The sequence below is a fragment of the Sturnus vulgaris genome, chromosome 1 (assembly GCF_052056855.1).
Source record: "Sturnus vulgaris isolate bStuVul1 chromosome 1, bStuVul1.hap1, whole genome shotgun sequence".
Lineage (NCBI taxonomy): Eukaryota > Metazoa > Chordata > Aves > Passeriformes > Sturnidae > Sturnus > Sturnus vulgaris.
In genome coordinates, this window is record NC_142243.1 from 7,817,436 (window position 1) to 7,828,098 (window position 10,663).

The window sequence follows — 10,663 nt, forward strand, 5'->3', positions numbered from 1 at the left end:
CCTTCAACCTTCCCTTTACTAACTGCCATCGCTGCCATCTCCTCAAGGGACACGCAGCAGCCTGGGCAAGCACACAGGGGTTGGGCTGCAAAGACCACCGATGCATGGCTTTAAGACGAGACTGGGGAGATTCAAATTGGATAGTAAAAAAAAAAAACAACAAAAAAAAAAAAAAAAAAAAAAACAAAAAAAAAAAAAAACAAACACTTTTAGGGTGGTCGGGCATTGGGATAAGTTGCCCAGGGAGGTGGTGGGGTCACCCTGGAGGTCTTCAAGAGGCTTCTAGACCTGGCGCTGGGCGATGTGGCTTAGTGCTTTAAGGGCTGCAGTGGTGGCACGGAGTCGACAGCCGGACCCGGTGACCTTAAAGGTCTCTTCCAACCTTGACCCTTCTCGGATTCTAAGAAAGCGTCACCACCGCCACCACCTCCATCCCTCCACCGCCCTCCCCGTCCCGCCAGGGGCGGCGCGCACCCCCGGCGCGCTCCCGCGGCCCCGCGCGGTGCTTTCCGCCGCCGCCGCGCCGTGCGGGCGGAGCGGCGGGCCCGGGAGGCGGGTGGTGTGTCCCGCACGTCATATCAGCCGCCCGCCCGCCATTGGCTGCGCCGCCTCACCCGACCGGGGCCGCGGCCGCCCGGGGCTGGCGCGGCGGCTCCCGCGCCCGGCGCTCGCCCCGCCCGGCGGGGAGGGGACGGGCGGGGACCGGCGCGGAGCGGAGCGGCGGGCCCGGCGCTGCCTGCGGCCGCGGGTAGGTCGGAGGCGGGTAACGTGACATCCGCGGCTCGGGGTTTATAAACCTTACCCGGGGCGCGGGCTGGCGGCGCGCAGCCGGTAGGGAGGCGGCGGAGCCGAGGTGAGCGGGACCCGCGCCCCGGATGCCCGGGGACAGACGGACGGGCCCGGGTAGGGGAGTGAACCCCGTCCCCGCGGGGATCCGTGTCCTCCCGTGGGGACGAGGCGGCGCAGCCCCGGGGTGGTTCGGCTGGGTCGGGTCACGCCGCATCCCCCGGAGCCCGGTGGGTGCTGGAGGGAGGCGGCGGGGTTTGTGTCGGTGCAGGGGACGCGCCGGCCTGACCCGTTGCTCGGGGCTTTACTAGCTTGTGCCTGGGTGTGTGTTTCAGGACTCCGGAGAAGCCAATGCCCAGGTTGGAGAGCTGCGCTTGGAGCTGTTCCTGCACGGCCAGAGGAAGGCACAGGAGCCAGCTGGGGGGCACGGCGGCGGAGCTGGCCGCCAAGGTGGGCGAGATGCTGAGCTCCTCCGTGTCCAGCCCCTCGCTGCCGCTGGTGGGTCGCGGAGCTCGCAGCCCCAGCACCTCCAGCGCCAGCAGCACCGCCAGCACCGCCAGCAGCACCAGCAGCACCTTGAACTGGAGTCAGCACCTGGTGCAGAGGAGCGTGGTGCTCTTCGTCGTGGGTGCTTTCATGGCCCTGGTGCTGAACTTGCTGCAGATCCAGCGGAATGTGACTTTGTTCCCTGACGAAGTGATTTCTACTCTCTTCTCCTCCGCCTGGTGGGTGCCCCCGTGCTGCGGCACAGCAGCAGGTGAGTCGCTGACCTCCACGAGTGATTTTTGGTTTTTCCTCATCCTCTCGTGGAGGAAGAGAGGCGGTGGGGCTGAGTGCGTGACCCCTGCGCGTGGGAACCCCGCACTTCCATCACCCAGCGAGTGATGCGAACTCGGGCTTTTGGGAGGATGCGCGCCCAGCGTTATCCCCGCGCAGTCCCGCGTGTCCGAGGGCTGTTGTTGAGCCGGTGCGCTCTGAACTCAGGTGGAGCGGAGGGATTTTCCTGGGCTGGCAGCGCGGGTGCGGGGCCCGGGGCGCGGGGGTGACCGCGGGGTTCCCGCGCGTCCCCGGTGCCCCCGCCCCGCGCGGCCGGGGGGAGGCGTGTCGGCCCCGCCCCCTGCCGCCCATTGGCTGCCGCCGAACTGGTGAGTGGCGGGCGGCGCTCGCCATTGGCTGCGACCGCGACAGGCCACGGGCTGGGCCACAACAAGGAAGTCACGTGCGGCCGTGAGCGCGGCCCTGTCACCGGCCTGGCCCTGTCACCGGCCCTGTCCTGTCGCCGGCCTGGCCCTGTCACTGCCCTGTCACCGGCCCGGGCACTGTTACTGGCCTGGCACCATCCTGGCTCCCGGCCCGTTCACCGGCCCGGCCTCCAACCCTGTTACTGCCCCGAGCACTGGCACTGGTCTGGCACCTGGCACCATCCTGACCCCTGTCAGCGGCCCGGGCCCTGGCACGGGCCTGGCACTTGGCACCATCCTGACCCCCACCCCTGTCACCTGCCTGGCCCCCTCCCGGTGCCCCTTGCCCACTGCCCCTGTCAGCTGTCTTCTTGCTGCCTGCAAGGTGCCTGCAGGTGCTGACTGCACCTGTCACCTGTCTGTCCTTGTCACCTGCCTGCCCCTTGCCCGCTGCCCCCATCACCTGCTTGCTCTCAGCACCTTGCCTGCTGCTCCTGTCACCTAAGGGTGCCCTGTCTGCTGCCCCGTCACCTTCCTGGTCCCTGACCACTGCCCCTGCCTGTCCCTTGCCCCCTGCCCACCCCTACCCGCTGCTGGGCAAATACCACAGTAGGCTCAGGCCACGGTGTGGTTGTCACAGCAGCTGGCACATACCTCGTGCCTTATCATTCATAACCCCCCCCAGTCTGTATCTAGACAAAAACAAGGTTTTGGTGAACGATTGGAGGATTAAAAAGGAGTTAAATTTTAGGAAGTAAACCCACTGTAATAGTTTTTAATTTGCATTGAAAGCACTTCAAACAGCTCTTGCCTGTTTTTGTTTAATGCAGTTGTGTGATTTCTGTTTGATCACACAGTGAAAGGGATATGAATGATAAACCATAAACTTGAATGAATAATGAGCTGGGTAATAAAAAGGATGGCCTGGGATATTCTCCAGTGAGAGTTCTCACAGTCTTGTCACAGTTGAATTAAACTTTGGAATTTAGCTGTTGTCATAAGCCAAAAGTCCTGGTAGCTGGCATAAGCTGTTTCAGAACATATCTGTCTTGGAATAATATGTTCTGTAGCTACTTAACATAGAATTTATTACTCTTAGGAGTTTAAGGGATAAAAAGAAAAAGGTAGGAGGAAAGGAAACTAATAAACACAGAAGTTGCACTCAGTAAAAGCAGCATGTCTATCCCTGGGGACAACAGAGGGAGTTGCAGTCTTTAGAAGAATGGAACTCTGGTGTTTGTGCTAGCAACTGAGCTAACACTAGCCTGTCTTTTTCTTCTGCAGCCAACTTTCAGACAGATAAGGCTGAAAAATGCTTTATGGAGATAAAAACTTTGTCTGGTTAATTGTATGAGTAGTTCTTTTTCCCTGATATAAATAGACTGTTGGCAGCTGCTTGTATAAGTTCAGCTCTACTTCTCTTTGGTATCAAAATTCATCTGACATGGACAGGAGCACTGGGCTGACTTACAGCCCAGCAGAAGGAGAGAAAGCAGCTCTGCTAATAAACTTTTAAGTCCAGGGAAATATTTAATTCAGGGCCTGATTCACAGCTGATGAATCACGTTCATAAAGCTGTCAGCCCTGCACGTGAGCAATGAACACAGATTCCACTCCTCACAAAGCTTTTATTATGCTTTGCTTTTATTGGTACAAGCATTTGCTCAAGATGTCAAATGACAAATCTCTTTAAACAAAAGGAGCTTCAAGTCAGATACCTTAACAATGCAATGTATATTTAAATGTTCAAAGAGAATACCTCTTGTTAGAGCGGGGTTTTTACTTCTCTAAAGTAGAAAAGGCGGGTAATAATTGTGTTTTCTTCATCAGGCTTACAGTGGTGTGATGAGCACCTCGCTGCTTTCCCAAGCGCTTACATGCCAAGCTAATATTTAATATGGAGTAATCATTGCCTAGCAGCTGGTCCAAGTGGTGTTCCTTGTCTTGCAGCTGTGGTTGGCCTGCTGTACCCCTGCATCGACAGCCACCTCGGGGAGCCCCACAAGTTCAAGCGGGAGTGGGCCAGCGTCATGCGCTGCATCGCCGTCTTCGTGGGCATCAACCACGCCAGTGCTGTATCCTTCAGCTCGTGTTTGCTGCCTGTGCTTACTCTGTGCTCATCGAACTGTCTGCCACTCGGGTCTGGGCGAGGTTGGGAACGTAAGGGTGATGCTTCTGGCAGAGGAGTTCTGTGAGACCTGCTGTGCACCACAGTGGCTGCTGTAAGATGTGTAACAGCTCACTGAAGGTGTTGTGGGAGGGAAGAGGGATTGACATCGTGGCGTGTCTTGTATAACTGCTAGGATGGCAGTGTAAGTTGTGTTATTTTAATCTATGTCTTGTCTACATGTAAAAGTTAACACAACTAACAGGTGACATGCTAGTGAGAAGCACAAAATAAGAGTGTTCTTTATGTTAAAATGTTGTGGCTTGAGCAGAAAACCTAAGTCAGCTGGATTACCCAGGTTACTTGAGACAAAAATCTGTCAAAGTTAAATGTTTTAAAATATAGCATGTTCTCTAGATGCTCTGTGTGACAAAAAATAACGTTGATTTTGCAGTCATGCTCCAGTCAGAGTTAACAAGCGCTATGATTGCTTGGCAGGTCTGAAAACCAAATCCTAAATGTATATAAAAACAGAGAATTGTGCTCACTTTCAGTATGAGTTCTCCCGTGTTCAATTTCAGCAACAGGATGCCTGCAGACTTAAAAAGGACTGTCCTTAACATCTTTTTCCAGAAACTAGACTTTGCAAACAACGTCCAGCTGTCCCTGACTCTGGCAGCCCTGTCACTGGGGCTTTGGTGGACATTTGATCGTTCAAGAAGTGGTCTCGGACTTGGAATAACAATAGCCTTTGTAGCAACACTGATAACCCAGTTTCTTGTATATAATGGCGTTTATCAGTAAGTTATGCTTTAAAATACTATTTCAATTCTCTTGTGTTAACTAAAAGCAGGGGTGCACATGAACTGTAATTTAGTTGTTAACATATTTGGCACATTCTTATAAGAAGATGCTTAGTTTGCCTAAGGTAGTGGTCCTGTTCTTCCAAAAGCCCAGACTGAGAACTGCAGGTGGAAGGTGGGGAGCAGATGAATTGGGATGAGTGTTAAAATGGTAATCAGAAAACTGAACTTCTGCTGGCTCTCAGCAGAGTGAATTTCTAAACTTTACTGGCTAGGACGTGGGCGTTTAGAAGCTTATGAAGTTTCCAGACTTAATTTGGTCTCCCATTTTCAATCTCCTCTGTTGCTGCTTTTGTTTGTTTGTTTGTTTCAGCCCAGGGAAAGAATTCTGTATCATCTTGTTAGCAATATGTAAGATGATGAAAGTTACTTGTTTTTAACTTTCTAACTTATTTCTCTTTTCTTTACTAGGTATACATCCCCAGATTTCCTTTACATCCGTTCTTGGCTTCCATGTATATTTTTCTCAGGAGGTGTGACTGTAGGAAACATAGGACGCCAGCTGGCTATGGTAATTATTGCATAATTAGTAGTTTCCTTAACAATCCAAATGCCTTCCATTGTTGTTAGTCCAAGAACAAACTATGCCTTGAAGGGTATGACTCACAAACTGACAGAGTTAAATAGATGTATTCCTGAGAGCTGAACTGTAAGCAGACAACCTGTGTTGCCAGTAGAGTGGGTATTGTCTTACTAAGTGTTTGAATAGCTTTTGTATTTAACTTTTTCCAGCAGCAGCCTAAATAAGACTGGAATCAGTGCATTGTTCCTGCTCCATCAGTATTTATAATTAACATCTAGGGTAGCTGGAGAACTGAGACACTGCTGGGCTTTCTCTAATTATTCATGCACAAAAGTATATATAGGGAAATGTCCCTATATAGCATCAAATTCCACTGCTCCAGAATCAAATATTCTCTTGCTGGTTACTTAAGACATGATTCAAGTATCACTCCATATATGGGATAATAGAAATTGCTGTCTTGTTTGCCAGGTTCTTAAGGAATTATTTCCTTGTGGCACACTGGAGAGTAAACCTGGCTGTGTGTTTGCACATCAGCCCAAGGCTTGCTTGTGAAAAATGTTCTGTCACTGATGGATATAATCATTAATTTTGTGTTGATTTAACTTCTGTCTTCTTTGCTATGTAAGTCCTGTATCCTGGAAAACATCCTTCAAGTATTTAAATTTCCTGAGGCTGCTGTGGTTTAGGTGTCTTCAATTTGTACTGGAGGAAGGGCATTTGAGGTTCTTTAAAGCACAAGTTCACTCCTTCTCCTTCAAATCCCACTGATGCATACAATCTGCATTTGAGTTTTTTTAGGACTACTTGTATGGGGGAAAGAGGAAGCATAATTTCTCATCTTAAATTTTCCACTCACATCAAGTGAAAATCATACATGAACTGAATTCTATTTAAGCTTTGGTATTGCAGAAGAGTTTCAAAATAAAATTATAGTTGGTTTTATGCTACAATTCTGTATTTCACACCGTGCTTCCAGTTGTTCTGCTGCTCTTGTTAGAAAGCAAAGGAAGGGAGCCTTAAACTAGAAAGAGCTAAAATGAATTTAGACACAGAGACCTTTTTTCCTTTCATATCATTTCACCTGGCATCTTACTTGAATGTAGTTAAAATCAGCCTAGATCCTTTCTGCAGCTTTTCTGTCAATCTTGTCATCTTCCTTATGAAGAAAGGGGAAAGTTGGCAATGCAGAACTTTTTATTCTGGTTATTTAGAGCTTTCTTCTCATGTGTTTTACATTGCTATTACTTAGTCAAGAAAAACTTGTAGTAGTGCAACATTTTCATAGGAACACTTCTGCAAGTCTTTGTGAAGCATACTGTGCTGGAAATCCAAAGAAGTAGAGTCTGTAATTCAGTCAACCACATCTTTCTTCTATATTGGTAATTCAAAAGTACCAGTGTGTTTTGTCAGCCATTGTGGATGTGGCAGGAAGATGGAAATGTAGCATTTTTTAATCCATACTTGAATAAAACAGTTATTTCTCTAGCTATATTAGATATATTAGCTGCATGCAACACATATTTTCTGGGCTTGTCCAGAGTAGAAGGTGGCACCTGTGGAAATTAGTGGAGTTAAGTTGCTTTGCTTCTTCCTCAGCCCCTGTCTAGCTTTTCCAGTTAGAAATGAAAAGTGAAGTGAAGTGTCCCTGAGACATCTCTTCCCATGCTGATAAATGTTAGCTGGGAGATGTTTGCAGCTTTCTAGTCTTACTGGATTTCAAGGGAGCTCCCATGTACAAACAAAGTGCAGTGTGACCTTTCAGCAAACCTGCTGTTAGCAGAGACTTTGAGGTTTTGTTTGGCTTGTTGGCTTTTTTGCTACCAGCTTGAGGGTGAAATCCAATGGTTTCTTTTAGCAAGTTTTATAGCAAAAGAAAAAGTGAAGGTGCTGCTGCCACCACTTCTTTCTACTCGTTATGACACCCAAAATTGCTCAGTCAATGCTCATCAGCTGGGTTATGTGGGTGGCAACACTTCATTTTGAGTTGTGACCATCATTCCCAGCATCTGACAAATTAGGGTGTTATTCAGAACTTGGGCCTCACAAATATCTATTGTGTACTAGTGCTAGAGGCTGGAGAACTGAGAATGCATTCAGTACTTGAAAATGTATTTGTATTTTGACCTTAGAAGGAGAACATGTTGCAAGCTTTGTTTCAAAGAAAAGTTGTTTAAATTTCTTACAGTGACATATGACCATGCTAGAAAAGGGACTTAGGAAGAAATGAGTAAGTCTCTGATACCAGGCTTTGACTGAAAAATAAAGTAACTTGTGGTTAAAGGCAGTTTGAAAAAGTGCTGTTGAAACTGAGCTAATGCCCACTAAGTGAAGCATTGTGTACCTTCTGCTAAGAAATAAACTGAGACAGAGAGGAAAGATAACAAACTCTTATAAAAAGCAGTGCAATTGGCTAATGGATTTTTGGATGCACTGATTGAGGCAACAAACACCCATAGTGATTTTTTTTTTTTTTTTTTTTGTCCACAGTTAGGGAGCACATCCTCATTAAGCTTTTATAAGAAATCATGCTCACTAGGTCATTGTCAGCCTAACTGGAGTTACTTGACTATTTAATAATTGAAAATACTGCATAATGTAGCCACTTATCAGGTGGCATTAAAACCTAACATGTGTTTGATGTTTTTTATCCATAGGGTATTCCAGAGAAACCACACAATGACTAAGCCTTTGAAGAAGAACACCTGGTGCCAGTGTGAAAGCAACATTATGAAGATGTGTTCCTTTTTAAAACTGAAGATTATTTAGAAGAAATAATCTCTTTATGGGCTCACTGCACAAATGACTTGTGGGGAAAAAAATATTAATCCACTCTTAGAATAGCCAAGTGAAATTAACTGCTTATCTTGAAATCTTACCCTGATTTACCACATAAGCATTTGCATATGGCTGTTCTCTGGAAGAGTTTAACACCAAGTGCATACAACTGTTGAGGCTAAGTGGCAGTTTTCCAAGTATTAGATTCCACTGTAAGTTATTGAATCAGCTGCCGTGTTTTAAAGCCTTGAAACTGAAATTTAATTACAAGCTCTTGTATCAGTGCCCAAAGGAAGTAGATCGATGGTGCTTAACAATGATGAAGTATGGTTTAATAGGAATAGTATTTATCCAAATCTTTAAAAAATAGGGTTATGTAAAAAATAAGAGTGATCGAAACAGATTAAAGGCATTGCACTAATGGTTTTAGGAGTCTTATGAAGGAATCATGCCCTTACTTGTAATGCTGCATTAAGTTTCTGTCTTTGACAGTGGAGAAGGTTTGAGGGATGAGAGGCTGGAAGCCTTAGTTTGGAATTTCTAAATTACTTGAGTATGAGAAGTGAACACTGGAGACAATCTTGTTCAAACGTGAACCTTTATCAAGAGATTCCAACTGGAAATTTCATTACTCCTGAGGCTTGCAGTTAGATTTGCAAGAATCAAGTTCTGGCCACAGTTCAGTAAGAAATCTAAGTGTGTGTGACTACCCTTGCTTAATATTAGACACCTGCTTCAGTGTCTCACCAAAGGACATCTTAAGTATCTCACATGTCTGGTGTCACTGAAAAAACATGCATTGCATGTCATTGCTTGGCCATCAACTTCTTTGATTTGTCATTTCCTCCTAGAGCTGTCCTTTGACTTTGTCCTTTTCTTTCTTAGAAACAGAATTGGGCCTCAAATGTGATTTAAACTGTATGTGAAGAATAGCAAACAGCTTGTTTTCTCAGTTCAGTTTCTGAAAGAGATCACTACTTGTTTTTACACAACCCTATAGAACTTGCAATCTGTGATTGCCTTCTTAAAAACAAAAAGTGCTTATGTCACTACATTAAATATTTGGTGTTTCTTAATACATAGTTCTGGTGAGCACAACATATTCATTTGATAGCTTAGACCACAGGAGACCTAAATAGCAAGTATTAGGTCTTAAAAGTTGAAGTGCAATGTACAGTAAGTCTGAGCCTCAAGTTCTCTTCAATATCGATCATTTCTTTTGAGAGATTAAAGAGAAAAGGGTTCTGAGTTCATTTCAATGCTGCATGGAGTCAAATGGAGCAATAATTTATTTAACTAGTAAAGCTAGTTTTGTTGTATCTTACATTGAACCCAAATTTTTAGAAATACTCCAGTTTTGTGGTTATGGTGTACTTGTAAACTTTTATGGATTTGCCTTTTTGTATTAAGTTTGGGTTTTTTTGTTTTTTTTTTTTCTTGTATTCTTTTCCAATCTTATATGGCTTGAGTTATAGTTAGAGGCATCAGTTAAAGGTTGAACCATCAAAGCAGAAGTTGAGGCCAGGTCTCTGTTCTGGCTGTTTTTGCTCTTCTAAGGGAATGCTAGCAACAAAAGTTTACCACAAAGTCTATACTACAGAGCAGACCCCAATTCTAACCTTGCTTCGGTGTAAATCAAGAGTAATTTCATTGGGATAAGATCCTTCTTCAAATGTTAAAAACCTAAATAATCAAATTTTATATCTACTTGAAGAGATCAGGATGGATTCAGCTCAGCTGTTTAAGAAGCTGCCACCTTGCTGGAGATACAGCTTTGTAACCATCTTGAAACCCATTTCAAAATGTTATGAAACCAGATGTAAGTAAAGCTGGCAGTGATCTCTATGGATATTTGATAGAGAAGTATCTAAGATTTATTTGTAAAGACTGAAACTAAGTCTGTACCTGTTAGAAATAATGCAGCCAAAAATGTAAGTCAAAAGTTCATTTTTTGCCAATACTTCTGAGTATCTTAACCAAAGTGATTTAAGTTTGGAAGAGGTGGGGAGGGGAGTGAAGAAAATTTGCACTATTCTGAATTTGAACACTTAAATTCTCATTCTTACTGATAAGTTTTCAGCGGTGTGTTTGGTTTTACACTTTTTTTACTATTAAAGTTTTAAGATCAAAACATGTTTGTCTTGGATTCTCTGTGCTCGCATTATGCAGGAATCTTTATTGAAAAGGACAGTTGTTATGGTTGCATAACAAATATTCAGTCATGCATATGCAGTGGTTTAAAAAAAAAAAAAATCCTAAACTGAACTTGGCAAGATCAGCTTCAGCATGGGTTGTACAGTTGGAGAAAAACAGCCTTGCTATTGTACCAGGAAAGCAGAGTAAGTGTGTCGTGGTTTTGTGGGTTAAAGTACAGAATCTTCCTGCCATTGTCTTCCAAAATGCTGAAATTCATAATCTGAAACAA

The 10,663-nt window shown here is 45.5% G+C and overlaps 1 protein-coding gene across 2 annotated transcripts; it reads left to right on the plus strand.

The window, feature by feature from the left end:
- Positions 1 to 690: 690 nt before the first annotated feature.
- Positions 691 to 10,369, plus strand: INSIG1 (insulin induced gene 1). 2 transcript variants are annotated; one of them, XM_088158927.1, is made up of 6 exons: positions 691 to 748; positions 1,122 to 1,543; positions 3,918 to 4,042; positions 4,708 to 4,874; positions 5,349 to 5,448; positions 8,118 to 10,369. In XM_088158927.1, the coding sequence occupies exons 2-6, from the start codon at positions 1,138 to 1,140 to the stop codon at positions 8,145 to 8,147; spliced, it is 828 nt and encodes a 275-aa protein (XP_088015053.1). In that variant the 5' UTR covers positions 691 to 748; positions 1,122 to 1,137; the 3' UTR covers positions 8,148 to 10,369. The 2 variants fall into 2 exon arrangements, with proteins under 2 accessions (XP_088015053.1, XP_014727711.2); XM_014872225.2 differs by having other exon boundaries at positions 729 to 853.
- The last annotated feature ends 294 nt before the right edge of the window (positions 10,370 to 10,663 follow it).

Bases quoted from the DNA above. Each gene is read 5' to 3' on its own strand.
- INSIG1 (XM_088158927.1), top strand. From the start codon at position 1,138: ATGCCCAGGTTGGAGAGCTGCGCTTGGAGCTGTTCCTGCACGGCCAGA. The intron at 1,544-3,917 runs GTGAGTCGCTGA...CTTGTCTTGCAG, and splicing joins GTGCTGCGGCACAGCAGCAG to CTGTGGTTGGCCTGCTGTAC. The intron at 5,449-8,117 runs GTAATTATTGCA...TTTTATCCATAG, and splicing joins TAGGACGCCAGCTGGCTATG to GGTATTCCAGAGAAACCACA.